A 27,545-nucleotide genomic window follows, 5' to 3' on the forward strand; every position below is an offset into this window, starting at 1 on the left:
AAGCGTTTGGCTTGTTTGTCTTTGCCCTCAACTTCTTTTATACTTCAGTTTCATTGTTCCTAAAGACACATGGGACCTTGCTAACTCTACATTCTCTCGATCATATACACGTCATTATGTTGCAACTTTACTTTCCAGGGATTCGGAATTTGGGATTCAAGAGTCACGCTAGGTGCACAAGACATCTTGAAGACTTCATCATCTTTTGTCTCTGTTGAGCTTTGTACTCTTGTTATTGAATGCGATGTATCTGTCGATATCTGACGACATTCTGATCATTTCGCATACTTCGCTAGGCACATACCTGAATCGGTTATGATGCGTATTCCTCTTTTGGGAAGGACATCCAAAGTTCATGACCAACTCTATCTGAAGAGTCATGGATCATATGCGCGATAAACCTCTTCATGAGGGCCCAGCTCTGTCTTTCTCCTGGGCGTCCGGCTTTGAACCAGTGGTTGGACTGACTAGCCCTGGTAATGCCTGATTCTGAGTCAAGGTCGCTGCATAGGTACCACCTAGGCAGTCCTGCGAGGGCTCCCCCGGAAATATACCGTGGTTAGCTCATATCTACTTTCCTGTGCTGGGGTAGCCTAGTTCTGGAAATCGGATATTTCGATATTTATCCCAAAATGGCGACGGAGATGGTGTTAATAGAGGATATCCCACGTAGTTATCTCGATATCTCTCTTCTCTATACATTCATACCACGCTCGTTTACCGCAGTTGAACCATTCGTCTATTGCAGTACAAACATCCATTTACTCTCGTTGATTATATACCGCCGCAATGGCTATGCATTACGTTGAACAGAATATTTCTGCGCCTGTCTCTTGGTATAGTGCCCCGGAGCCTACTATCATATGGCAAGATCCCCATGATACAGGTTCGGAATCTAGTGCCTTTGAATCTGGTAGCTCGAAACCTAGTACCCCAGAGCAACCTGATGCCAGGTCAGTCGAGCCATTTAGGCCAGTTGAGACAGTCCAACCAGTTGAGCTAGTCACCCCAAAAGAAACCAAGCCAGGAGACAAAAAGAAGCCCGGAGAGGGAAACAATCCGGTATACATGCCGCGTGAAGACCGACTGAATCAAACACCGACCAAGGGAAATGCACAGGGCCTCTTTCTTCCTGCTTGTTGTGTCTTTGTGGGAAAGTAGGTATTTCTCGATTCAATCTGACACTGTATACTGACTTTGAATAGCCTCTCCATCAAGGTTTCTCCTGAAAAGTTGGAAGAAGACCTTACAGAAATGATCTCTACATTTGGCCGGTGTCATGTTAAAATCAAACTATCCCAGGGCGTGAAGAAACTGCCTGTTGGATTTGTACAGTTTGAAGTGAGTACAACTGTTTGATACATGAGATATATATCTCATATGGTATACTGACATACTAAATAGGACACCAAAGCAGCAAATGCTGCATTAAAACAAAATGGAAACCTGATGCTTCATAATCGGGTGTTGAGATTGGAATCATCCAAAGCAAGACGTGAGTGTTCTTTTTATTTTATTGGACTTCATCTGCTCAACACCTTTTGCATCCTGCACCCTGCACCTTGCACCTTTCCACCTTCGCACTTTCTCACTTTCTCACCTTCTATCTTCACACCTTCTGAACTTTTTGTTCTCCTTAGGAACTGCCAACTTCGGTCGTCTCTCTGATGCTCCCGTCGAAAAAGCTGACGTCGTTGCTGCCCTGAGGGGACGTGGTAGCCTCGAGAGCATAGCTATTGAGCACTTCGTCAACCAAGACGGAGAAGACTCTACCTTTGGTGTTGTGACTTTCGCATACCCCGACGATTACGCAGATGCCCTCCAGGTAAGTCGACTGTCCAAGTTTGCTTTGACTCCACTAACCACTTGACCATTATAGCATTTCCAAAACAATCCTGATTACTATATGACCAGATCCACCATGGATCCCAACGACCAGCTTCCTCAGGATTACCCTGCAGGACACAGGTCATCTAACCAGCCTCCCGCAAACCGTGGCAACCAGCAGCGATACAACAACACTGGCCGCAGACCCTTCCACCGTCCATGGTATAGCGGCGGCAACAATAACAACAATAGAGGCGGATTCCGAAATGCTCCTGGTCCTGCCCCCAGACAGCAAAACACATCCTTTGCAAATCATGGTCACAGTCAAAGCTTCAATGGCCAGGGTCATTCGTCTCACGGCTCTTTCTCTCAGAACTACTCTGGCAATGGTTTCCCTCAGAACAACTTCAACCAAGGCTATCCCAGCCCCAACCCCAACTACAATCAAAACTTCCCTGGCAACAACTTCCACCCAAACTATCAGGGCAACTTCCCGAACTACCCCAATCAAAACTTCGTGGCTGCGGGTCCCTTTCCCAATGCGCCAGTTCTGTTCAACCAAATGCAAATGCCTGAAGGCCCACCCCCGCCATATCATGCCGAGTACACTGCTATGCAAAACCCAGGTTTTCCCGTGTTCTTGGGCAATCAATCATACCAGCCTCCCAATACTCTTGCACCAATGATGACTCCGGTTCAGGCTGTTGCTGGTCCTGTTCCTGGCGCTGTTCCTGGCGCTGTTCCTGGAGCTGTTCCTCGTCGCCGGCGATTGCCCCCTCGTCCAGACTGTCCCTTGATTGTCTCCAGCCAGCCTCAATTTGACACCGAACAGCACCTGCAACTCTACTATGAGCCCTATCCCGGTAACGAACCCGTCGTGAATATGCAGCCAGGCTGGACCGGTCACACTTGTTTCGTGCAGCCTGACTACAACCAGCCTTGCCCGCCCGACGCATATCCTCACAGTCGCCAATCTAGCATGGAAAGTCAGCATAACACCTGTTCGCCGCCCAGGGTCAATGAATCCGAGTCAATCTTGACCCAGACTAAATTTCACACCCCTGAGGTCGAGAGAGGTCGCCCACTAGTTCGGCCGCGCCATCCCAACACCGATGGAGGCTTTGACACGGCTCCAGTGTCTGCTCCTGCTAAGGCTCAGAGAGACTCATCCTCTGTTAAACCCCTGGATGGGTCCTCAGGAAGAGCCAGCAAGTCCACTGATGCTCAGGTTGAGCCCGCTCTACCTATGAGAAAGCCTATCAAGTCCGAGAACAAAGCCACCGAACCTGAGACCAAGCTCAACCCGCCTCAGCCTGAATCCACCTGTGGTCCGAGTCATGATGAAAAGAAAAAAGAATTGATGGATGAAATCAAGCCACCGTTGAGCATTGATACCAATGAAGAAAGCGCAGGGTCCTCCTCCGAGGCCGGCCCTAAGACACCAGACACGGAGCAGTCTCGGGAAAGCGCTAAACTTCAGACTCCAGCCAAAGCTGGCTCGGTGAAATCTGCCGGTAGTAAGACCCCTGATAGCGCTGAAACCCTCAAGCCAGCCGACAAGGGCACTTCGGACAAAGGCAAATCTCCGGAAGTGGCCACATCCACTCCAACCAAGAGTGGCAGCAAAAGACTTGAGCCCGCAGTGCCAGACAGCAAACATCTACTGGCTCGCCATGCTTTCCAGCATCGCAAACCCCTCAAGAAAAAGTACCAACCCAAGACCGACACCGGCAAAACAGTTGAGCAGTACACCCGTGAGATAAATGCGCAGCGTGCCTCGGTTGACCCAGACTCGCGTGTCCCTGAACATATTCTGCAAGAGGTGATCCAAGAGCTAGAGAATGAGCGCAGAGAAAATATTCGGAAGAGTCTCGGTCTCGGACCCAGTGCTAAAAGTAGCATGGACAGTGGTACTTCGAAGAAGAAGTAGGTGATATTGCAGTGATGGAAATTATCCAATTCGATTTTCTTACTATGATGGGGCGTTTTATTATTATCTCTTTCTTACTCTTTTGTCCATGCTGGCTATGGTTTGTTCTTTCTTTATTCAATCTGTGTGTCTGCGTTTCAAGGAAAAGAAAAAACTACAAAAAAAGGGGAGCATGGACATGCTCAAGTCAAGTATCAAGTATCAATTATCAAATTTCAAATTTTATTCTGCAACCTTGCTCATTCCTATAGTAATCTAATGTATCGTATTAGTTCTAGACAGGGGTGGTTCTGATTCTAGCCATCAGCCCTATGTGGCCGTGAGTATGAATATATAAGGTAAAAGAATGAAGTAGCTCATCGATGATAATATGATAATATCTGAGTTGATTGATATGACTGACATGGCCGAAATGGCCAATATAGCAACTTGATCCCCGCCAATGTAAACGCCGAGACCGAAAGAAAGCCGGTTTATATACACAAAATGCTTCTCGATGCCAGATTGCATGCCATAGATACCGAAACCGAATGCCAGTGGGGGATAATGATGCACGCCGAACAGTAAAAAAAAGAACAAAAAAGAAAACAAAAGAGCAACTTTCCTTATGGAAACGCTGATGGATAGATTAGATGTGGGTCGTGAGGATAGAGATGATATGTATGCTGTGATGGGGGTATGAGGTAGACAAGTAGAGAGGGGAGGGGAGGAGCGGAGAGGAGCGGAGAAGCGATCGGATATGAAGAAGATAACGCTGGGAGTAAAAGAGGAGAGATTAAGTATGTATAGGAGTGGGAATTAGTGCATCAAGCTCTCACCCGCCTCGCGTCGAAGAAGCCAAGATTGACGGCTGTGTCATTGACGCCCAGGAACGGCGCCGCATCCTCAAGTAGTTCCCAAGGACGGACAGGGTAGGGACCGGCAACACGACCGCGGCGTTGAAGACGAAGTCGACTGGCCATGCAGTTCGAGTCGGACTGTCCGGTAGGCAAGCCCGGTGCTGCTGCGACGGCTGTTGACCCCAGTCCTGCCGGAGAGGGAGCTGAGACTTGCTGGGAATTTGCAGGGTATTGTTCTGAAATTGGGCCTAGGAGGTAGAGGAAGCGAGAGTCGTTCTGAAATGGAGCGAAAAATGGACATTTCTCTTTCAGGAACCGTGCACACTGGTGGCGGACTTCGTCTGGGAAGATGTCGATTAGCGAGGCGGCCACGTCGAGGGCGTGGGTCTGTAGGAGGATTCCTGGACAGGGACGGAAGCCTTCGGCCGGAGTCGGATGCGGGAAGTAATCCGCTGCAGGGAACAGACGAAGGACGTCTCCAGGGAGGCTCGAGAGTGCGATGCAGAATATTGAGGTCAGAAGACGGAGCTGTTCGTGCAGAGGATTGATCTTGAGAGCTGGTGGCGGTTGGGCGAATGCGGACCGATGGAGGACGATCATCCTCAGCAAAGCAGAGAACCAGAATGCAAGAGCTCGCTCGAAATTTGCACGAGCCGTGTTGGCCACACCCACACCCCTGAGGGTACTGTTGTGCAGGGTGATGATCTTGTGGAGAAGGGCGTCCATCTTTTCCACGAGCACTGGAGCGACAGATGGAGCTCCAGAATCGGGGATGCTACTCGCAAGCTCTTCAATAATGGTAAGATACATTTTGGCAGTCTCCAACGATCCCAGCTTGTCCGGCAAATCAGGAATATCACCTAGTGGCTCTTCAAGCAGTGGGATGGAGAAGAACGCCTTCTCGGCACGTTCCCGGATTTGGCGTACGGCGTCCGGGCTCATCAGTGCAACCAGGTCAATCCAATGAAGTCTGTGAGCACGACAGTCTGATACGGCAGTCTTGAACATGGCATCAACAATATTGGTTCGGTCTTCAGACCCTGAGTCCGCATGAAATAGAACTTGGAGCTTCAACTGGCAAAATGGAAGCGAGAAGTCATCAGTCATACGGGCAAGCTTTTCAACCTTCGAGAGGACTGACTTGCCGTCGGACTGTGACTCGATGCCCAGTAAAAGGTCAAGCGCTTTCTGCACAACACCCAAAGCGGCTGGGTATTGGTCGATGAGCTTCTGCATGCTATTCTGTGCCGCACATTCGGGGTGTCGCACAAGAAGATCACGTAACAGCATGACCATAGAGTGCTCCAGCTCAGTGTGCCCGGTGAAAGAACCAACGGCATTGGATGATGCGGCGTCGCAAACAATCTTGAGCGCTTCCTCGGAGTCCTTATTGAGAAATTCCTGCTGTGCTAACTGGAACCGATAGGACACCAAATCAAAGGACTTGCTATCTTCACCAGAGACAAGAAGTTGCACAAGTTCAGCAGGCAGTTGGGCTGCATTAGGGACTATTGCTGGCTTAGAGAGTGCGAGTCTTTTTGCAAGGGCCAAGAAAGCTCTGATAGTAACGCATCCGACACCAATTAGCGGCGGGAGAATTCGCAGCAATACGGTACGTTCCGGAGATCGCAAATGACCACAGACCCAACGGGCGAGCATGCCATCAAAATGCTTTGGATGGAAAGACCTGAGCTGCGCGAGATAACGGCAGGCGTCATTTGCTGACAGGTTCGTATCGCCATTATCAGACTCCAAATGTTTTATGAGTGTAGTGAAAATGGTGTCCAGAGTGGGCTCATCCATAACATTTCCCGAATGCAAAAGCTGATCTAACTTCTCTCGGAAGAAGGAATCAACGCCATCAAAATCATCTGGAATGTGATCCGACACTGGAGAAGATGCGGCCACCATTGACCTGTTCTCCATCCGAGAGAGATCCTGGCGAAGAATGGATACAGTATTGAGTTCACTCGGGATGCGCAAACCAAGTTCAATCAGAGAGAATATCAGATCAAGACTTGGCATGCCAAACCTCTTCATTCCAGCGTAGGCATCAATGAGTCTCCGGAATAGATCAGTTGTGGCGCCAATTATGCAAAGAGAGTCGAAATGGCAGTTTGTGGTATCTGCAACCGAGGCGAGAACAGTGCTATCACCACAACTAGATGCAAACTTCAACACATCTGCTAACATTGAAATGTCGCCAAATGTTTCAAGAGCATCGCGGACAGTGTAAAACTCGGCGGGAGTCAGCGCAGACACCACAGAGGTATTGCCAATGGGAAACACTCCTCTGTTACTTTAGAGTTAGTAAGATAATTGACGAGATTAGGAGGAAAAAGCGAATGCTCACTCTGTGCTCCGGTTGTGTTCCGCAACTGCTCTCCGTAACCACTGGCCAACATCGGCTTTTACAGCCCAAGGCAAGTTTGTTGGTAATGATTCGAATTCCATTGACGTAGATTCCTGGACACCGAAAATTCCCGGTAGACGTTGGCTGATGATGTCTTTCACGCTTTCGATAGCTGCGTTCTCTCCTGAAGCAGAGAGCCCAGTACGATTCAGCAGAGTACTCCGCAAGTTCCCAACATGCTCCGGAAGACGAGCAACAGGGAGTTGCGCTATCAGTCCGATATCTATTGGTAAGTTCTTCGCCTGTAAATCTGTTAGTGACCGAAACAGTTTGATCTGTAAAATCGATCTTACCTTGGGATCCTCGGCTGAAGATGATCCATTGGTAACGCCTCGTGCCATGAGCCATTGAAGATAGCGGCCAACAGAGAATGTCTGTGACCTGACAAGTTCAGAGACGACATGGTAGATTTGATCCACGTTGAGCTTTTGATTATTCTGTCCGCTCGATAGAAAGGCCAGTATGTGACTGTCTACATCGACGCCGGCCAATTTCCATTTACGGAGCAGGCGAACACCAATGTAAACCCGACAGAGACCGTAGCGGAAGGGCGTAGAAAGCCATTCCAATAACTTGAAGACCAAGACAGCCTTGTCATCAAAAGCGTTGAGATAGTCAAATATAGAAGGGAGATCATGAGAGAAGCGTATGGAGTCGAGTAGTCGGACGATGTGTTGATGGGGTGAGCGCTGGGTTGTCTGTTTCGAGTGTCTGGGTCGTTGCACTCGCGCGTTGCGCTCCGCGAGGCTCTGGAAAAGAGCTTTTTCTGCTTCGTTACCCAAATCAAGGGCAGATAACACCTGTTGTTTATACGCATCCCAAGAATTTGGGAGTATCATCGAGGAAGTATGGTCAAGAACAAGCTTTTTGATAAAGCGAAATAGACGATCGATAAGAGGTTGAAGCTGAGTCAACTTAGCTTCAGTTGCCTATTGCTAAATGTCAGTATTGGCGGGCACCAAGTAGTTGCAAGTTGAACACACCTGTCGCACTTTGTGGAGCAGCAGCTCAGCTAATCGTCGTCCCCTTCGCCGATATCGCATGATATTTTTCCAATATATGCCGAGCATCAAAAGCCAGATTGGAATCGTGACGATAGAAGCAGCCTCAAACGAGGACAAGAACCATTCAAGGAAATGGTCATGGTCCAGTAAATTTTCGGAAAATAAACGAGCAGTCAACCCGACTCTAGAGATAAGGTTAGCATGCTCATAGTCGACGCAAATCCAAGGGCACGTACGCATATGTCATCTTCGCCTTCCAATCCGGAGACTTGGTGGCAGTACATACTCCTTCAACAAATTGCTGGACATTCGTCGTCCAGTCTCGGACCCATTTTGCCTCTAACCCAACAGCCAAAGCACCACTGGTGCCTTTTCGTTTGAAGGCACGAATTTCATTCGCACCCACACATTTTGCCAACCAAACAGCACGTGCAACTGGAATACATTTACCAAGGCACTGGTCCAGGAGGACCTTGCCACGGATACCATGGGGGATGGTTCGGCTCAACCTCCGCAGTGGAACAGATGGGTTGGCGAGATCTCGAAGCCATGCCTCACGCTTATTATCGGTGAGTGTGACTCGAGGCGGCGGTTTAAAAGTTGACGGGGCGTGAATAGTGTTGTGACTTTGTCGTTTCTCTAACGCTGCAGCGAAGACGGACGAAAGCATTTGTAACCCCGTGCGATTCTTGAGCTGCGCATATAAGGCAGGACGCGCTGTATTCGATTCATTCTGCGAGACTTGTGTACGGTCATAATACCCTTGTTTCGTGGTTTGCTCGCTCAGGACGTCCTCCGGATGGTTTCCGGTCCATGGGGCGAAGTCGGCGGGTTCTGTAACGGACGATTAGTCTCCATAGTTAAGATTCAGGGATCTGGGGTCGAATTACTGTGATCTTTGTATAACGGTGCGACGGCAGGGATCTCAATGCGATACGGGGTCGTTTGTACAGCCCCGACGGGGGAGCTTTCCCTCGACTTCACAGTGGCGCTTCCCTCAGGCTCGGGCACAAAATTGTTCATCCATGGCTGGGCCGGTAACGGAGGCGGGGACGGGGGTTTCAGTGCAGCGCCATCGCCCCGATTCTCATTGCTCGGGATTTCCGACACGAGAGCCTGGAAGGACCAGACAGGACGGCCGCGCCACGAGGCTGCAGGTCGCGAGATTACACTTCCGGGGTTGTTCTTCGTTTCTCCCACCGCTAGGCCAGTATCCGACGTATTCGACCTGCTCGGGACTTCCAGTCTCGGTCTTTTCGGGGGCGGTTCTCTGTCTTGCGACTCGGGACCACCTGCGGTCAAGTCAACGACGGCGGGTTGTCGAATTGGCGGTTGGGGTAGTGAGGCTGACCTATTGGGCTGGTCATATTGTCCCAACATCTGCGCATTATCAACACGTCCGAGACCGCCATTGAAGGTTCGCAGAGGGTGGCCCCACGGTTGGCCGCCGGCAGAGGAATGGGGGATCATCTTAGGTTCATGATGTATCCAAAGGGAGGATTATTCGGGTCATCCAGGCGATGTTCGGTTTCGAGGGATTCGAGTCAATCTTGGAAAATGGGTGTAAACGCGCGGAATTAGGTGGAAGTCGGGTTAGGGTGAGCTGATGTGGAATCGGGGAATGGCCACTCGGGTATCTGGGTATCTGGATATCTAGGTATCTGGGGTTGATCGGGGAAAACACACAAATGCTAAATGAGGGAAAGGATCAATAGGGTTGTACGGAGTCAAGTACGACTGGAGAATATAGTATGTACTCTAAGTCGAGAGAAGTGCAAGAGTTCAAGCGTCCAAATGTTTATCATATGATTTGACGGGTAATGGGCTGACAATACCAACGTGGACCTGCACTCTCGCTCATTTGCCCTTTTCCTGACAATCGCAATATCTCGGGATTATTTCCTCTTTTCTTCGGTCTTTACTTGGTAAATATCCGAGTCGTTTACGTACAGCGCTGACATTTCCAGGGCTTCTTATTGCCTATATCGTTTTGCCTTCTGTCAGTCCGTCCGCTCCCGGAAATCGCCCTATCTGGTGATATGCCTCGCCGGCAAGATGTCTTAGCCGCGCGATTACTCTTGAAACCCCAATGTGGACTATTGAGGACTGTTGGAATGAACAATCCAATGCCAAACTACCCATGATCTGTCACACCGTAAGTCCAACGCAACGGGCCGTTCCTATTCTCTCTCGGTAAACCCCCGAGGCTTTCCAAATGGCTTATCGCCGGAGCTCCATGACCCGTGGACATTCCGCAGGGCGCGTATCGGGTCTATCGGGTCTTTGCATCTCCAATTTCCAATTTGACTCTGAACCCGTGGCATGTTTGACTCGGGGCTTAAAGGCAATGCATGTGCCGATGTATACCCATGTCCATTCTATGAAACAACAGCGAGAACTAGAATATGTTAACTGCAAGGGATTCGTTGTAAGTTGTAGACTACGGAGTCCGCTGTACCTTGTTATATATGTTGTAGGAAGTGATTAATGCACAGCCATCACACTTCATGCAGCATACATATCTAGACCATGACACAAACCCTGTATGATGTCGGCGGATTTTTATTCGTATTATCTTCGGACTATTCCATTTAAAGCCATCTGAATGACTCTATTTCATATGAATCGCACGTATGTTGCACATTGTACATTACAGCGATATGTCAACAAGTGTTTATCTAGCTTGACATATTCCGATCCCTACGTACTTATCCGTTCAGGGAAGATATAGAAAATACACATGCATAAAAGAATAAAGTACTCCGCACACAAAAGAAAAAGCAAAGAGGTTGTCCATGCTCCAGCTCGGAGATATTCAGTCCGGGGTTGTTCTCGGAAAGTCTAGCCCAGACTGGCATCGCCTTGGCACCCGTGGCCGACCCCGGGGGGCCAGTTCGATCCTTCTGGTTAACTCAACCCATCACCTTGATATCATATCCCAACACAATGTCGTCAAAGAAAGATATGCGCAGAGCTGATCTCGGTGAGTGGAAGAGGAATTGCTTCGAGCCTTGGCTCATCAAAACTAACGTTGAAAAGTGATCCCCTACGTCGATCCACCCAAGAGCAGCAGCGATGCAGATATCTCCAGTACGCACCATCTTCGTTGTTTCGACAATGGCACGCTTCAGTGCGAGGATTATGAAGGCTGATTGAGCTATGCAACAGGCACAATGTCGAGCACTATGCCCATGGCGGCTGTAAGTTGTGGCCCAACATCTGACCTTGCGATAACTTGACCCTGACCTCGATCTTTCAGATGTTTACTCGGAACCGGTGAGTCGCGCATCTTACACGAGTTATAGACAGTATTGACGAATGTCGCAACACAGCATGATCGGATGGTAAGAGCAAGGCGAGCAGTCAATGGTTTGGCTAGGTTATCTGACTCGGAAATAGGGTATCCTTCGTCTTCTCACTTCAGTCCTGGCTGGGTGAATCCGCAGAGCAGAAGAAGACTGCTTCTACACCGGCCTACATGTCGGTTCTCATGTCCTGTTCGTTTCTCTCCGTACCCCTCGTGTTTGCAGGACTAATCTTATGGCGCGTTATAGTGATGGCATTGGTTGTCGTATGTTTTCCGAACCCACTAAATTGCGATGCGCCCAGCTTAACAACCCCTTTCAGACCTATTTCCCTCTCTTCTTGCCTCCGCAGGCTCCAGGGGGCACCACCGGTGCCTCCGCACCGACTCCGCTGGCCTCTTGAACGCCCGATCCTCCTTGATATCCACCCACATACCTATCATAATCTTCACGCAGTCTTATCATGTGAAATACAAGAATTAATTGTTCGCGGGTCATCGGATTCCAAGTCCGGATTGAGAGATCTCCACGGTTATCTATTGCTGTCACGATGTAGCCATATTCAAGCCGAGTTCTGCCCTTGTGATCAGGAATCAGCCTGTCTCCACCATAGTTGCCACCAATTATTTGCTAGTTTAAAATAGATATTGTATATGATTTCCCCTTAATATGTAGTTCTTGCGCGCTCCTCCAGGGGGGCTTGATGCGCGAGAATCGCTTAGTCATACACCGCCTACCCCACAACGTGACCCTTGCCTCAAAAGGCTCTGCCACTTCTTCTCTCGTTCTTCAACCACAGCACCTCTCTGCTAACCACGCACGCTCCGATCTTTTACAGAGATATTGAATCTCGTCCTTCGCTCACTCCATCAATACCCATTTTAAACGCCGTTTACTACGAAAAGGCCGAGTTTATGTCCATCGAAAACCTCAAGACCTTCGGTAAGTTCGCCACCATTCCCCTCCTGAGCGCGTATCGGGCTTCAACCCCCACCCGCACGCATATCCACAGCTGTGATGACTATGTATGCGGATGGCGACATATGCCTTTCGTCATGTGTAGTGCGCGCTGTATATTTCAGCTCTCCCCGCCTGTGTTGCACCGAGTCTCACGACGGCGGGGTAGAGATTTGATACTGGGCTGAGACTGACATGTGCATATTACAGACCCCTTCGCCGAAGCCGACGAAGATACCGGCGAGACTAAGCAGTCTCAGAACTATATTCACATACGGATTCAGCGTACGTTCACTCTCCTCTCCTCACCTCCTGTCCTCACCGCCCATGGCTGCTCTTGCGATTGCCGGCGCTTAAAGGGGGGGCACATGCTAACTCCTTATTCCACAACAGAACGCAATGGTCGCAAGACTCTGACCACTGTTCAGGGTCTTCCCAAGAAGTTCGACCAGAAGAAAATTCTCAAGGTCATCAAGAAGAAGTTCGGTATGTCTCGTGACCTATGCATACGTATGTCCGGGTCAAATGCTAACTATATCCTAGCTTGCAATGGCACCATCGTCTCTGACACCGAGATGGGCGAGGTGATTCAGCTGCAAGGAGATCAGAGAAAGGATGTCCAGGAGTTCTTGACTGACAAGGAGGGGCTCGAGCTTGATGCCAAGACCATCAAGGTATGTCGCTGCCCCAATACGTCCTCCGTCACCATTACCAGTTCTAATCTGTCATATTTTAGGTCCACGGGTTCTAATCCCATCACCAACATCATGCCTCGTTCCCGTCCCCTCTTCCCGGTTTATGTTGCCCTGTGAGCGGTGGGATAGGAAGCATCCTCATCCGCCGGCCGTATACAATATACATACTGGCCTTCACATCGATCGAATGTCTTGCTTTCTCCCCCCACCACTCTGTGCCTGGCGTGTTAGACCTGGGCCCTTCGTCGACATGACCCGCTACACCAGTGTGCCCCCGCCTATCGTTGTCACATGATTAGCAGGGAGCGGGGTGGATCGACTGCTATTTTAGGACGGGATTATGACGGAACGAGGAGTTGGTAGATACCCAATATCTGCATAGACAGACAACATTTTTTTTATCGGCTTGCGTGTTTTCCATTCTTTTATCCCTGGAGAAGGGGTTGCCTTTGCTTGTATTGCTAATTACCATTGCATTCCCATGGTCAATTTTGTCAGTCTGGCTAATCGAGGAGATCCAGGTTGAACTAATGGCGTGCTATTGCTGAATCGTTTTCTCGGTCTCTACCGTCTACTTTTAATATTTGTGCTGTTCTCGCTCTTTGTTCTTGCGACAAGGAAATTGAACTGTTCTCGAGTATCATCCTCCAGCTGATGCAGCAACATAGAGTAAATTCGAGATAGGAACTTGCTCTCTCAGTCTATGTTTAAGAGGGTGCGCGTTGTGAATCAATCAATAAACAAAAATAATAGATAAGATCTATCAAAGATCGCCATGTCTGAAAAGAAAAACTTCCCTAGGCCAGGGGTATCAAGCGCAACAAAGTACTCTTCCAGTACTTTGGCTAAATCAAAATCACAATCAGATCCCAAAAATGTACAAATCATGCAGCCTGCCAGCCAATAACGCTTGCCCAAACTGTGGAAACCAACTCTGCAGAATATCCGGAAACAGAAAAAGCAACAAAAGTCCAACAACCAACAGGCAAGTAATCAAGCTATAGCTCTCCCATAGGAATACGGTCATCCGCAATTCGCATGCGCAGGAAGATGGCCACAGCCCAGTCCCAAAGTTTGCGGGTAATGACGAAGACAGGCACTTCTGGTTCGTTTTCACGGGTCAGATGCAGCTGCATGAGGAGCGAGGACATGCTTAGGAAGCTTGCGACGGAAACGACTAGTAGCGATGCTGCTGTTTCGCGTTTGATGGTTGCATGGTTTTGCGTTGCGTGGTAAACAAATGTTAAAGACTAGGCGAAGGGTCAGTGGCTGTTGCAAGGTCGATGAACAATTGGAAGTCAATGTAACGTACGGTTGTTATGGAGATCCAGGCTGGTAAAAGGAGTCTAGGGTCAGAGGATGCACCAGATAGGTAAAGGACCCAAGAAGTGATATATGCAATCAAACCGTTAGTTGTAAGAAGACGAATCACAACGGCTGGTGGTGTGTAGTTTAAAAGCCTGAGTATATCACAGATTAGCATTATGGACATAGTGGGACGTCAAGGGTTGAGAAAACCAACCAACGGGACATCATGCAATCAGCAAAGAAATAGGAAAGATATGCGGATGCACAGCACTGTCAAGTAGTCAGTATAAGAGTAGGCCGTTGGAGGATAGCATATCAAGGGAATACATACCCACATAATAGCCAATGCCACCTCTGTCACACGAAATCTCCTCTCAACATCCCATTCCTGTCCAACACTACCAACAATCGCCGCCGCCCACCCCTCTCGTCCCATACCCGGCCTTATATGCAGCAATTCGGCGAGGAAGGTAAAAGCGCATCGCAAACCCCACCAGGCAGCAGGAAGCGTGCTCAGAGCCCGACATACCAGCAGGGGAATATACCACCTGCGGTCCACTCCGAGGATGACAGCAACCCGCGGGTGCAGTGCTGACTTGGGGCCATCGCTGCTGGGTGGAGTATGGGACGAGGAAGTCGGGGAAGGCGGGACAGTCGAAGCAGATGGAGAAGCCACCTCTTTAGGCAGTCGGCTTTGTAGTAGTTCGGGGGAATTGCTGAGGTAGCTGGGCGGACGAGCCGGTCGCGTGAGATTCAGGTCTGGAGCACGGTGTGGATGTTGTGGATAGTCTCGGGGGGTGTATGGTGGAGGAGAGGCATTACGTCGAGGAGGAGCCAGCCTTTATTCTGAATCGCGGCATATGCGGCCGCCACGCAAGGAAGGGAAGGGGTATAGGATGAGTATTACAATCGAGTCGTGAGCTCTCGACAAAAGATTCAAAATTGGGTTGTTGTCAAGCCGTTTGCGAGTCCCCTAATTGGCAGATATCAGACCCCAGTGTGTGGCGGGCGGTGTCTTTTTCGGAGGCAGTTTAATTTTATATGCTCGACTTCGTTTTACATATGACAGTGGGATTGAAGAAACAGCGAGGAAGATATAAGCTGTAGCCTCGATAAGAGGGCGCTTCGTTCACAAGACTCCCGGGGAGCTACTTGTTGCTGTCGACCGCAGTGATTCACGTGACTGACAGTTCCGCGGGTTTCATTCTTCGGCGAGGAACCACTTCTCTTACTCAACCTGAATTGCAATGGCGTCTACCATAAGATTGCCCGCGGGCACATCCGCTCGGATTGTCCCATCTGGTTCCTTTGTACAATGTCGGGCCTTCTCCGAGACCTCCCAACAATGGCGTGGGAGACAAATGAACTTCCGTCCTCCAAGCCAAGTGCAGCCCGCCTTCAAAACCAGAACCCAGGGCATGAGAATAGCCGATCTGCCAAATGATATCGGCATATTACCAGGTACCTTTGTCCGACCGTTGTGGAGGGACATGCCTTCGATTTTCAAGGCACCGCGTGATAGGTGGCATATGGAATGGACATGGCTCAAGGCCTGGCTGAGCAACCATGCCAGGTTAGTTATCCTCGAATTCTCGGACTGCTCGGTACGCTCTGGCGGTTACGCTGATCAAGAGCTGCTTATGCTATATACTTACAAAGATGTCTTTCCTAACTATATTCCAGTCTGCTCCAATACTGCAAGCGCGAAAATACCCTTCCTCTTCTCCTAGGCAAGCGGCGCCATTTCGCCGCAAAGCTTCATAATGATGCGTTTACAGCATTTGCCGAGTAAGCATGAGTCTTTTCTCCCGTTTAATTTTCAGCGGGACTAACCGCTATGAATTGTTATAGAGGCAACATCCCTAAAATCCGCCAGATCTGCTGCGACAATCTCGCCAAGAACCTCAGCACAGCTATCGAACGCCGCCCAAAGAATGAGCATTTAACCTGGAAACTGGTGAAATACCTGCGTAAGCCCAGCACAAACTTCACGGGTCTCCGCGTCATCTCAGATCGCGCAACATCCATCCCCGATATCCCGAAATCCGGCATTCGTCAGATTGTTGTGCGCATCACGAGCCGACAGGCTACGACTCGGACCCAGAAATCCAGCGGGAAGGGACCTACAGAAGATGTCACCGTCGACAAGAAGGAGCAGGACTGTACCGAGCACGTTGTCATTCAGCATCTCCGCTGGAACAACCAGGATAAGGGCTGGAGAGTCTGGGGCAACATCACCCCCACCACATTGCATGATGCTTGGACTAATCCCTACTTCATGCCTGGGTTGTCGGCCCTCGAGCGTCTGGACATGATCAAGGACTCGATGGGCAAGAAATAAATTTAAGTCGCATCTCAAACTGTGATTTGTATTTCTTTCTGTCAGAATGATATCTGCGCATTTGGAAGACTGCGACTATAAGATCCGCACAGACGAGACTATGACCGGCCAAGGGTTTTCTGACCTACCATTTCATTCGATCAACAGCGAATAGGTTTGACAGAATATCCTTTATTTCACCTTCTTGTCTAACAACTCCTCGTTTGGGCCTAACATTGGATAGAGGCTCAGGTCAGCTTCTCTTCTGGTCCGTTCTCTTCCTCGCCACGGAAAACCCTTGATATAGAAGCATTTACACCTCCCTATGTACCATAGCCACCTGTTTTGATAAATTCTACCTCTTTTTGAGCCGTCACCTGTATAAATGAATATCAATCTCTCAATCTCCTTCCTGTGACCTACTACTTTCCCTACCATGTACTCTCTGGATTTAAGCTTCTTTGGTACGATTGCCCTGACTCTAGAACAAATACCACCAAGAATATGCGGCGTCCTACTACTGGCAGTATACTGTATACTTTCTACCAATGTAATACCAAATACGCCAATATATGCATTCCAACCTGACATCATCGGTAACACGATTATACGTTGCTAAAGTCAAAACTAAGGACTAGCCAGGATGTATATATACAATCGGAAGGCACAAAAGCAGTTTTTAACGTGTAGCACAGGTATCACTCCAAGAACACAAGAACAAGAACAAGACGTACGAATGAATAAGAAAAAGAGGTACAAGAGAGCACCGGGAAGCGACGCATCATCAAAACATTATACGTGGGTCCGCGGACCAACGTTCATATCCCAATAAAGAAACAATAAAGAAACTAGGAATGGGCCGGGGGCGAATTGATCTAATCGTCGTCGAAGATCTGGAATGTGTTATTCAGGATCGTCTCGACGACACGGACTTGCCATGCAGCGTCGGCGATGCTGCCGCCGGAATTAGCGCCCATAAGGGTGGGTCTATAGCGAGAGTTAGCGAGTCTGTATCTGATAGCATCCTGTTTATATATGTAGGATGTGGACTGTGCAAGGACATACCCGAAGCAAATGGCTAGATTGCCCGCGTTCATGCGGTTCTGGGTATAGTGTTCTTGGATCTTGTTGAGATGCTGTAATAGACTGTATTAATATCTGATGGAAATAGAGATCGTGTTCTTGGGGATCGTACCAGAATGATGGCCCGGAGGGTAGCATAGTGAGCATCGGGCAGACTGTTAATAAGGGCGTGCATCGAGTCTCGGCGTTGGATGTCATCGTCGAAGCCTGTGGTTTCATTGTCAGTTTCTCAATACGGGATTCTCTTCATGACGTGAACGCTACTTACGGGCGGCATCGACAAACTGCTGATAGAACTGAGTAGTGAACAGAGGGTCCGGAAGGTCCCTGAAGAATTGCTTCACAAGTCCTGCAACACTGTTGACATCATGGTAAAAGTTCTCCGGGTTTGTGAAGTCGACTTGGGATGAGTCTGTTCATGTGAAATTAGGTTAGCAAGCTGCCCATCTCATCAACTGTGCGATCAAGCTTACCATTGTCAAAGATGGCTTTCATGTGACTGATATGATTAGCACTACCCGAGAGTCGGTAGATGCCCTCCATATCCAGACCGAACAGCTCGATTGCTTGGAAGCACTGGTACACAATGAACGGAACTGCCGTTCCATCCCGGGCGTACAGGTCGTTCAGCGAAACACCGAATACTGGCTTCAACGGAGGAAGATTTGATTGGAGACTCCGGTCCATTGGAGGAGGTCCGGCCATTGGCACCGGAATCATGGGTGCAGGTTCCGGAGCAGACGGTACCGACACTGGGTAGGGAGCTGTACCCGCTGGGGGCGGGGTGAAGGTCTTCTCCGGCTGGGGAGCATAAGGTGTCTGTGGCTGTGGCAACCGATCACCGCTCTGCGGTGGCTGAACCACCGGCGAGGTGACATTATTCGAGGTGAATGCCGGCAGTACGGTTGACCCGCGCCTATTTTGAGTCGTTGGCTGCGAAGCTGCCGCAGACGCAGAAGAAACAGACCCACCACCACCGAGTGTCTACTCAATGGGTTAGTATCGTGAAGCAATCGAGGGACAATGCAGGACTTACAGGGTGGCGCTCGTATTTGACAGGTTCGGAAGCCACAGCCCCCGGGTTGCCTTCATGGCTTAAAATAAACTCATGGAGATCTTTCTGGTTATCGACTTGGCGAACAACATCGGCAAGGCTCTTAAGTCCTAATGCCCCGCTCGCATCGGTCTTCAATGGGCTGACGCAAAGACCTTGGCCCAGAAGCAGTTTCTCGCTGAAAGTAGCTGCAAATAATAAGCCGATGAACTGAACAAGAAAGCCACCTACGTAGGAAGGAATTGCACATACCAAACTTCTGCTGCTGCAGGGTCAAGCCCGAGTCACATTCAGCGATCAACTGCTGAAGATTGTGTACAGCCTGAGGTCGGTGCGTAGACACCAGCTCCTGGCGCGCCGTCTGCGCCGCCTGAACCTTAGACCCATAATCGCTATCCGCGTGCTGGACCTTGCGCAACAGCTCCTCCTCGTGCTGCGCCGCAGACTTGTGGCCCTTGAGACCGAACTTTCCACCCTGCTTGTCTCCCGTGCGCACACGGTCATACTGCTCCGCCAACGACTCGTACTTGGCCTTTGCCTTCTCCGCCAGCGATTCCGCATCGACGACTTTCTTCTCCGCAGCTAACCCCGTCTGTTTCCATTGCTTGCGGCCGCGCTCGATGTTGCCGGCAAGCTCGTGCAGGTCGTCGGACATCTGGTGGAGGGAGACGGCGAATTGGAGGCCATGGTCGACCATTCGCTCCTGGATTCGGTGGATGTCCTTGTAGCTGGAACTGTACGTTCCTTGTCGGTTGTCGGTGCGTTGCGCCACATCGCTGATCACGCGGGACAGTTTTCGCAGCCCCTGAGCGTGCTCTTCTTCGAGGGAGCCTCGCTTTTTCAGGAAGGTTGAGAAATCCTAGTAGATATTGTGTTAGCATTCGCGATCGTCGCGGGAGTCCTTTCGCGACTACTAACCCTGGCGGAGGCCACGCTTTGCTTCAGCCGTGTCAGGAGTGTGGTTATCCCGATCTACTCATGATTAATATAATTGCGTCTTTGTTTAGTATGCACCTGAAGGTGGATTCTTTGTGTCTGCTCACATCAGAGTAGATAACTTTGTCTAGGCGGGCTTTCAGCTCGTCTGAGATGGCCTCGTGGGTCGGCTGGGTCTGCTCGCCCCCGTGGCTAGGGGATGAACGACCGGCGCTCGACGGAGGCGCATCATGCGTTAACGTCGAATCGTGTAGGGCTTGATCCGACATGGAAAGGGTCTTGACTCGTGTGAATGTCAAGAGAGAGAGTTAAATAGAGGGGGGTGGGACGGAAAGCCTCACGGGCCACTATTAATGGAGTGGCAGATCAAAATGAGGTCCAGGCACAGGAACAGGGAATGCTGCAGCCTTCTGCAGTCTCAATTGGGCTGAAACGTGGTGAACCTGGCGGAATGTCTTAGTATTCTAGTGGTGTTCTTGGGGTCAAGACGTAATTGCGGGTTCGGCCAAGTGGATCTTGGGCTTCATTGTACGTATGGAGTGACCTCAGTGTACGTGGTATGGTGAACTAGTGAGCTCTGCGTATTTACAAGCTTAATACACAGGAAAAATCACTTTTATTCTGGTATCGTCGCTAGAATCAAATATCAACATATATACAAAACATCCATGCCAGTAACTCGCATCTACAAAACCGGAGGTGCGACGAAAGAGTCGGGAATACCGTCAAAGACCCAATTGAGAGAATCAAAGACTTCCGAGAACCCAGATTCGCTGAAAAATGCTCCGCCTTCGTCAAACTGAGCTGGCATCATCAAAGATTGATCCTCCAGGGAGCTATCATGTTGCCGCGTCATATGTCCTGACGGACCTAGTATATCTTGATTCGCTGCTATGGCGGCAGCTGCAAAAGGAGATTTTGTTAACAGCCGGGATAAAACAAATAAGGGGGGAAAAAGCAAAGAAACTTACCTTGCATCTCTTCGAGGCTTCTCACCGGTCGGAACCGTTGTCGCCAACGCCAAACCGTGTCGTACACATGACTCATGCTCATCCGGCAGCGGACTTTAAGCTGTAGGGCATCTTCTTCGGCAGGTTCTAGACTCGTGGCATTCCACATCTGAGCGAGAATGTCTGCAAGACGAATGGGACGGTCGTGATCCATGACACTTATTCGGCGAATTGCTGAGATCGCGCCGTTGAACAGTAGCTTGCCATGGTTGAAATCGAGGTGTCTACTGAAGCTGCTCTTCAACAATTTCATCAGAGCGAAAGCAGCCGACACAATCATTTGAAGAATATAGTTGGTGGAGTGACCGATCAATTCGCCTGGCGATGTTTCGAGATCTAATACTCGACTAAGGAAGGAGGTTGTCGCAAGGAAAAGCTTGATAAGATCGTCACTTCGCGCAGTGGATCCTAAAAACATGAAATATCGGAAGTGTAGTTCTGCAGCTCGGAGATGGATCGTATTGATTGCTTGGAACTAGTGTCAGCGTGCCAAATTGGAAAGATACGAGATTAACTCACCAGAGATCTTTCCTTCAAACTCGACATCCATGTCTCTGAGTTCGCATTCCAAAACCTGCACAACCACGAGCTTGTCGGCGCTAATAAACTCCCCAGGTTCGGGTTTACTACTGTATAACGCCTTTGTCACCCGGTCGCAGAACTTCTCGATACGCAACCGAATGACCAGGTCTTCAGGAAGTCGGTAGTCGGCGTCCCTCAAAGAGGCAGGCTCAAGGGCCCAGTCGTATATTGTACTCGGTGGCTGGCCGTAACCAGTCGCAACACTGCCGAATCCTAAATCAGTCTATGACAAACGGCCATATAAAGGAAACACCCACTTTTGAGCCACGATGTTACAAATGACCCACGTATGTAGTCGATCCTTTAGGGCTTCACCTTGAACTTCCATGCGGAAAGTTGTGAACTCTTCCGCTTGAACCGGACGGTGTAGCCCAAGCTGCATGGCAATTTGCATCATCAAGCCACTGAGCATGAAGGTTGCATCGGTGCGCTGGCTTGTAGTCGGAAGTGGCCATGTACACAGAACGCAAAGGGCCTTGACCACCCGGTAGTCTTGCGGGACACTAGTAATGGTTGCCCAAAGCAGTCTGCTGAATGGTCCGGACAGTGCGCTCAAGAGCCCAGGCTCATATTGAGACCGTCGACTCGCAACACAGATCATAGTCCACGCCAAAAGAGGGCATCGATTGAGATACACCTCTGGGGGCTTGGGTGGATTCAAAAGAGGAAGAAAGGGGTGGTAATAAGTGAAGTATCTATACAGATGTCAATCATAGAAACGGGCCAAGTAAATGGGTAGTGCATACTGTTCGAATAATCGAAGAACTCGGGCTCTAGAGAGAGAAACATCTTCCAGTCGCCATTGGCCCTCATCCTGTGATACAATAGAACCATCCCTTTTCATAGTCAAAGGGGTTGCTATAGTTGAATGAGATTCAATTGGCACGGAGACAGGTCGAGATTGGTCAATCGCGGCCGAGTCACGGCGAGCAAAGACATCCTCTGAGCAATGGGACATTTCATCACCAGGCTCATGAGACTCTACACCTTGCTCTTGATCTGAATTGGGTCCCAGACGGCGGCGGAGATCAGCAATCTCCTTTTCCATTTCAGCATTGCGCCTGTGAAATGGAGTCAATAAGATGAGAGAGAAGACGAAAACCAGACAAAAAAAGTTACCTTCTCTTAGAGATGCGCTTGAACGACTGTTCAACTTTACAGTCTATCCCAAGCCGGCGACAGCGCGAACAGGCCGCCGCTGGCGTTTGAACAATATCACACCGCAGCTTTCAAGGTTTAGAGACATCAGCGCGATTGTCGGAGACCGGATGCGGTTGGGGTTGATTTTGGGTAAAATCGCATAGTAATTATATGCACATGACTCACCTTTTGCTGCTTACATTCATTACAGGCTTTTCGGCTGCCACCTCGGCGTTTGCCCGTGACAGGCGGAGCCTTCTCCATCTCGCAAGATTCCGAGCTTGTCTGCATGAAATCGATAACCGGGGGTGGCCGGGGTAGAGTGGGGGACCGAAAGTCGGTCGGGGGGATTGAATAGTGCGGCCCATCCGGTGCCAGTATGTTCCGATACCCCAAATCCATGGAGATCAGCCTGCGTTCAGCCGGTATAAAACCCCACGAAACGTGAACGAGTGCTCGCGGAGTCCATCTGCCGTAAATCGGAGAAATCGGCCCGCTGAAGGAGGATGTGGGGAGCCTGTCTGCCGATTGAGGACGATGATTTGCGGGAAAGTTGACGCCGAGACGAATGTCGGCGGTTGCTGAGTCAGCGGGTGCCTGAGGCATGGATGATGTAATCTTTCCATGATCCCAAGTTTTAAGTTACCTAGTCAGGTAGCCCTAGAGCAGGTTGAGCTGAGCACGTTGTTAGGCATAGGCAAAGGGTTATGTATTGGATAGATACACCATCCTCCGCATAGGGATTATACTTCAAAGACTAGCCAATTGCTACTAAGCATTGGAGAGTTCATAGCATCCATGGATATTGCCTTACCGCCAGAAGTATATAAACAAAACACTGAAATAAACAAAATTTAACTTATATTCAAGTGGAGATCACTGGATCGAAGAAGTAGTATCTAGAGTTCTTAAGTCATAGCCGATATTCCAATAGTCAAGCCTTATATATGTGGACTTCATGCCCCGCTTGCCATGGACCGAGGTCGATGTGGATTATTTGATTATATGATCTGCATTCAATACATTTACATATTTAACTCCTTAATCCTTTGTTTCTGCAAGAGTTATCATTCCAATATCTGATCCAAGATACGAGTGTATAAGAGTGCGTTGTCCTACAGTCCTCCTGCTACTATTAACCAAGACTAACAACTCAACCCAGGCATCAATCATGTCTGAGATCAACGCCACCGCAATTCTCGTTCCAAAGCCTGAGAAATTTGAAGAAGTTAGCACAGCCCCATACTCTTTGACAGTCTAATAATCTAACATGTCGTCATCCTCTAGGTATCTACTCTTGTAGCCGAAGTCATCAAACAGGTGGAAGAACATGAACCGGACACACTGCTTTACTACGCATTCCCAATCAAGGACAAGAATGAGATTGTGATCGTTGAGAGGTAAGTCAACCAGCCTGTATACCGTGGATAGGTCGTCTCTTGGTAGCTCCCCCGCATGGAGAAAGCAGATGTGCCTCGGTCCAAGTACCTTGCCGTCCAAGATTCTGATCCTCCAATATACAGGTATAAAAATCAAGTGGCGATCCAGACCCACGTCAAATCACCCTATTTCCGAACCTTCGCAGGGAAATTATCCACTTTATTGACGAAGCCGGCGGAGATCAGGGCAGGTGGATTCCTGAGTGGTTCGAGGGGCGTATCGCGACTGTAGTTGGTTGTATCTGATGTCTGGGGGTGGTTGGGTCGATATAAATAGGATGCATCAACTCCCAGAATGATTCGACATTGAGTCGGCCATGTCCCGTCACTCGTGATCGACTTGTCATGCGATTGGTGCATTAGTGGTGGCGGCCCAGCAGATATCGGGAGGTCTGTGAGATATTTAGGAGCAATTCGGCCCTATCAGACGAAGAACCGACGACGGGGGCATAGAGCAGGGTATTCACGACCATATATCCTCCGTACTTTGTATATTCTCGATTCTGATATTCTATTTAGACACCCTCAGTGTCAATATTTAGAAAATTAAGTGGAGACGGACTCTTTTTCTTCAGAAAAAGAATCTTGACCTTGGCTAGGGGAACTAGTCCAATCACTTTTCCCTTTTTTCCCCTTTCTGCCTCTTCTTCCTCTTCTTTCTCTCTATATATGTTTTGTATTGTTCTTTTGGTGAGTTCCAAATCTTCCTTCTGTCTCCACACCTCTCCCACCCCCTCTTTTCCCAAGCTCCAGCCTCCTAGCTTCTTCCCTTCGAGCTGTTCCCCCCCTGAAGCTCAAGCTGATATTCTGAAGATACCCTTGCCGTGTTGACATTGTGTCCTTCTACCTTATCGCTGCCATCCCCTTATCGCCCAGCCCCTGTTGCAATCTGCCTTGATCTGGCCTGATTCATACTTTTTTTTTTGCGACATGGCGTCGGGTCCGGCTACTCAGTCATTGAAGGTGAGCATCGGATCGGATCAGCGATGCGCGGCGTGAATTGACAGTCTATCTAGTGTGTGGTGACCGGTGATGGTGCAGTTGGCAAAGTTAGTATAATCCCCCGACACTATCCCTACTTATAACATTGCAATAGATGCTGACATCCATTCCTCCAGACATGTCTTTTGATCTCCTACACAACGAATGCATTCCCCGGTGAATACATCCCTACTGTGTTCGTACCCTCTGCCCCTCAATGCGAAACCTTGAATCCCGAACGGATATTGATTCCATAATAGCTTTGACAACTACACGGCCAGTGTTATGGTTGACGGCCGGCCGATCAGCCTGGGACTGTGGGATACTGCTGGACAAGAGGATTACGATCGCCTGAGACCGTTATCTTACCCGCAAACCGACGTCTTTTTGATCTGCTTCTCCATCGTCAGCCCGCCATCATTCGATAACGTCAAAGCGAAGGTACGAACGGGGACATCCCATACTCTTTCTAGTTTCGTGCGACTAACCGTTCCCCCGCTTCTAGTGGTTCCCTGAGATCGAACACCATGCCCCCAATGTCCCCATCATCCTCGTTGGTACCAAGCTCGATCTGAGAGACGACCGCGCCACTATTGAAGCCCTCCGCGCACGCAAGATGGAGACCGTCTCCTACGAACAAGCCCTAGCCGTCGCCAAGGAGATTCGCGCACATAAGTACCTTGAATGTTCGGCGCTGACACAACGCAACCTGAAGAGCGTGTTCGACGAAGCCATCCGGTGAGTCTTCATATCCTTTCCCGGACCGCTTGTGGATATTCGTTTTCTAACTGTCTACCACAGGGCCGTTCTCAATCCCCGTCCCACTACGAAATCCGGGAGGAAGGCAGTCAAATGCAATCTCTTGTAAAGCACGTTTGTTTGGCTTGACTCGTCTCCCCATGTTCTCGTATGCTACAATGAGTAATATAGTGTTAATACGGCGTCTGGGTAGTTAGAGGCCTTTTTTTTTAATTCCGCCGGCCGCCTCTCAGTGCTGTTTTGTGATGAAATCCATTGACCGTCTTTCTTGGCGATATTTTTGTCGTTGCCTCTCTCGGCTTGTTCATAGTCTGTCCCAATTCTATCGCGATGTTCTTGATTCCGAGATTATACCATGGTCGTTCTAAGTTATTATTTCATGTCATAAATGTCCACTCGGGCAATGTTTGGGAAGAAAGCACAGAAAAGAACATATGAATTGGTATCTTCAAAATCAAAACAATAGAGACATGAAGTAAGTACTTTTTGGAATACATAAGAAAAAAACCAGCCAAACCAGATGCTCCCGGGAATGCATGGCTATCAAAATGTCCAGCTGCCTGCAGATGCTCCGGACACCTTGCTGTACACTGTTCCAATCCCTCAACGAGTTGAGACCGTTCCAAATAAGCCACGACAGTGAACCAGCGACTTTTTTGATCTACATCCGGCCTCTGCGGCTAGGGTGCAGACCAGCCCACTGATCGTTGACAGCGCTGCCAGCGTTGTCGGCTGCGCCATCCAGGTTAGCAGCATTGGCACCAGAGCCGCCAGCCGGGGCAGCCTTCTTCTCGTGCTTCCTCTTGTCCTTCTGGATATCCTTAGCCTGGCGCTGGCGCTCCTCATTGAGCTTCTCGTTCTTGGCCTGGATCTTGGCATTGCGATGTTCGGACTTGGCGCCGCCGCCACCAGCACTAGAATTGAGGGTTAGTATGCGGCTATGACTGCAGTTGCTTGGAGAGCAATTATATTCTCGAATTGAGGGTAACTCACGTCAACTCGACGTTCATGCGTCGGGGTGGGTACTTTCCGTCGTCGAAGTTGGAGTGGTGGTACAACTTGAGACAGGTCTTCATGCGGTCGTAGTTGTCAAACTCGATGAATGCGAAACCGCGGCACTTCTTGGGGTCTTCTTTCTTGGTTGCGACGCGGATTGTGGCCGGGGGGTTCTTTTCAAAGTGCTTGCTCAAGGACTCATGGTTGGCGGAGTAGGGAAGGTTGCCTGTATATAGGAATATCCTTTGGTTAATTCTGCGTCTTTGGTTCGGGTAGTTCATCTGGATTGGAATCACTTACCGACAAAGCAGATGAAGCGGGAACTCTTCTGGGCTTGCTCGCCCTCCGCAGATTCAGCGGTAGGCTCTTCTTCGGTCTCAGCAGCGGGCTCGGTCTTCTCCTTCTTCTGCTTTTTCTCCTTCTTGTCCTTCTTCTTGTCTTTCTTCTCCTTCTTATCGCTGTCCGCCTTCTCGGCGGGGATCACGTCAATATCCATAGCGTCCTCGGAGGGAGCAGCAGGCTCGGCGTCGGTCTCCTCGGCCTTGCGCTTCTCCTTCTTCTCGGACTTTTCCTTCTTATCGGACTTCTCCTTCTTGTCAGACTTGTCCTTCTTCTCAGACTTATCTTTCTTCTCAGATTTGTCCTTCTTGTCCTTCTTTTCTTTCTTCTCCTTCACCTCTTCCTGTGCCGGAACAGCAGTTTCAGCGGGAGCGACAACCTCGGACTCCTCTTGCGACTTGCGCTTTTCCTTCTTTTCCTTCTTGTCTTTTTTGTCCTTCTTCTCCTTCTTCATCTTCTTGCCCTCGGGCTCGACGACCTCATCCTGCACGAGTTTGCGCTTATCACCCATTGTGTTTGTTTGGAGTATATATTGTGATGAAAAGAGTCAATGATAGGATGCGAAAGCAATCGGGACGAATGAAAGTTCGGGTAATTTGGGAAAACAAGAAAAAGAGGTGGAGAACTT

At 49.5% G+C, this 27,545-nt stretch overlaps 10 protein-coding genes across 10 annotated transcripts; 5 read left to right on the forward strand and 5 right to left on the reverse strand.

Annotated features, from left to right (window-relative positions):
- Nucleotides 1-789: 789 nt before the first annotated feature.
- LCP9604111_6811 (uncharacterized protein) lies at nucleotides 790-3,757 on the forward strand (the record flags this gene model as incomplete). The annotated part of the gene is made up of 5 exons (XM_039074774.1): nucleotides 790-1,157; nucleotides 1,206-1,341; nucleotides 1,405-1,495; nucleotides 1,641-1,825; nucleotides 1,880-3,757. 5 exons carry the CDS (start codon nucleotides 790-792, stop codon nucleotides 3,755-3,757), a joined length of 2,658 nt encoding a protein of 885 aa, XP_038927112.1.
- Nucleotides 3,758-4,563: 806 nt separating this feature from the next.
- On the reverse strand, nucleotides 4,564-9,483 carry LCP9604111_6812 (mediator of RNA polymerase II transcription subunit 12; the record flags this gene model as incomplete). Its single annotated transcript, XM_039074775.1, has 6 exons — nucleotides 4,564-6,889; nucleotides 6,950-7,251; nucleotides 7,303-7,938; nucleotides 7,993-8,197; nucleotides 8,250-8,847; nucleotides 8,904-9,483. 6 exons carry the CDS (start codon nucleotides 9,481-9,483, stop codon nucleotides 4,564-4,566), a joined length of 4,647 nt encoding a protein of 1,548 aa, XP_038927113.1.
- A 1,476-nt stretch (nucleotides 9,484-10,959) lies between these two features.
- LCP9604111_6813 (uncharacterized protein) lies at nucleotides 10,960-11,721 on the forward strand (the record flags this gene model as incomplete). The annotated part of the gene is made up of 8 exons (XM_039074776.1): nucleotides 10,960-10,996; nucleotides 11,053-11,103; nucleotides 11,182-11,213; nucleotides 11,273-11,289; nucleotides 11,346-11,357; nucleotides 11,413-11,510; nucleotides 11,568-11,584; nucleotides 11,641-11,721. 8 exons carry the CDS (start codon nucleotides 10,960-10,962, stop codon nucleotides 11,719-11,721), a joined length of 345 nt encoding a protein of 114 aa, XP_038927114.1.
- Nucleotides 11,722-12,232: 511 nt separating this feature from the next.
- On the forward strand, nucleotides 12,233-13,026 carry LCP9604111_6814 (translation initiation factor eIF1; the record flags this gene model as incomplete). Its single annotated transcript, XM_039074777.1, has 5 exons — nucleotides 12,233-12,260; nucleotides 12,486-12,560; nucleotides 12,669-12,761; nucleotides 12,819-12,949; nucleotides 13,012-13,026. 5 exons carry the CDS (start codon nucleotides 12,233-12,235, stop codon nucleotides 13,024-13,026), a joined length of 342 nt encoding a protein of 113 aa, XP_038927115.1.
- Nucleotides 13,027-13,968: 942 nt separating this feature from the next.
- LCP9604111_6815 (uncharacterized protein) lies at nucleotides 13,969-14,884 on the reverse strand (the record flags this gene model as incomplete). The annotated part of the gene is made up of 5 exons (XM_039074778.1): nucleotides 13,969-14,220; nucleotides 14,283-14,430; nucleotides 14,493-14,548; nucleotides 14,610-14,721; nucleotides 14,808-14,884. The coding sequence occupies 5 exons, from the start codon at nucleotides 14,882-14,884 to the stop codon at nucleotides 13,969-13,971; spliced, it is 645 nt and encodes a 214-aa protein (XP_038927116.1).
- Nucleotides 14,885-15,525: 641 nt separating this feature from the next.
- On the forward strand, nucleotides 15,526-16,619 carry LCP9604111_6816 (uncharacterized protein; the record flags this gene model as incomplete). The annotated part of the gene is made up of 3 exons (XM_039074779.1): nucleotides 15,526-15,851; nucleotides 15,962-16,066; nucleotides 16,130-16,619. 3 exons carry the CDS (start codon nucleotides 15,526-15,528, stop codon nucleotides 16,617-16,619), a joined length of 921 nt encoding a protein of 306 aa, XP_038927117.1.
- An 854-nt stretch (nucleotides 16,620-17,473) lies between these two features.
- On the reverse strand, nucleotides 17,474-19,940 carry rgd1 (putative Rho GTPase activator (Rgd1); the record flags this gene model as incomplete). The annotated part of the gene is made up of 9 exons (XM_039074780.1): nucleotides 17,474-17,585; nucleotides 17,664-17,734; nucleotides 17,794-17,888; nucleotides 17,950-18,093; nucleotides 18,155-18,665; nucleotides 18,718-18,923; nucleotides 18,988-19,594; nucleotides 19,654-19,707; nucleotides 19,779-19,940. 9 exons carry the CDS (start codon nucleotides 19,938-19,940, stop codon nucleotides 17,474-17,476), a joined length of 1,962 nt encoding a protein of 653 aa, XP_038927118.1.
- Nucleotides 19,941-20,356: 416 nt separating this feature from the next.
- On the reverse strand, nucleotides 20,357-23,009 carry LCP9604111_6818 (transcription factor domain-containing protein; the record flags this gene model as incomplete). Its single annotated transcript, XM_039074781.1, has 7 exons — nucleotides 20,357-20,574; nucleotides 20,643-21,149; nucleotides 21,201-21,466; nucleotides 21,521-21,958; nucleotides 22,010-22,324; nucleotides 22,383-22,489; nucleotides 22,590-23,009. 7 exons carry the CDS (start codon nucleotides 23,007-23,009, stop codon nucleotides 20,357-20,359), a joined length of 2,271 nt encoding a protein of 756 aa, XP_038927119.1.
- A 1,763-nt stretch (nucleotides 23,010-24,772) lies between these two features.
- Nucleotides 24,773-25,691, forward strand: racA (putative Rho GTPase Rac; the record flags this gene model as incomplete). Its single annotated transcript, XM_039074782.1, has 6 exons — nucleotides 24,773-24,805; nucleotides 24,859-24,891; nucleotides 24,961-25,019; nucleotides 25,084-25,264; nucleotides 25,329-25,561; nucleotides 25,625-25,691. The coding sequence occupies 6 exons, from the start codon at nucleotides 24,773-24,775 to the stop codon at nucleotides 25,689-25,691; spliced, it is 606 nt and encodes a 201-aa protein (XP_038927120.1).
- A 552-nt stretch (nucleotides 25,692-26,243) lies between these two features.
- On the reverse strand, nucleotides 26,244-27,428 carry LCP9604111_6820 (RNA-binding protein; the record flags this gene model as incomplete). Its single annotated transcript, XM_039074784.1, has 3 exons — nucleotides 26,244-26,496; nucleotides 26,576-26,804; nucleotides 26,879-27,428. 3 exons carry the CDS (start codon nucleotides 27,426-27,428, stop codon nucleotides 26,244-26,246), a joined length of 1,032 nt encoding a protein of 343 aa, XP_038927121.1.
- Nucleotides 27,429-27,545: the final 117 nt, after the last annotated feature.

The sequence above is a fragment of the Penicillium roqueforti genome, assembly GCF_015533775.1.
Source record: "Penicillium roqueforti strain LCP96 04111 chromosome Unknown scaffold_19, whole genome shotgun sequence".
Lineage (NCBI taxonomy): Eukaryota > Fungi > Ascomycota > Eurotiomycetes > Eurotiales > Aspergillaceae > Penicillium > Penicillium roqueforti.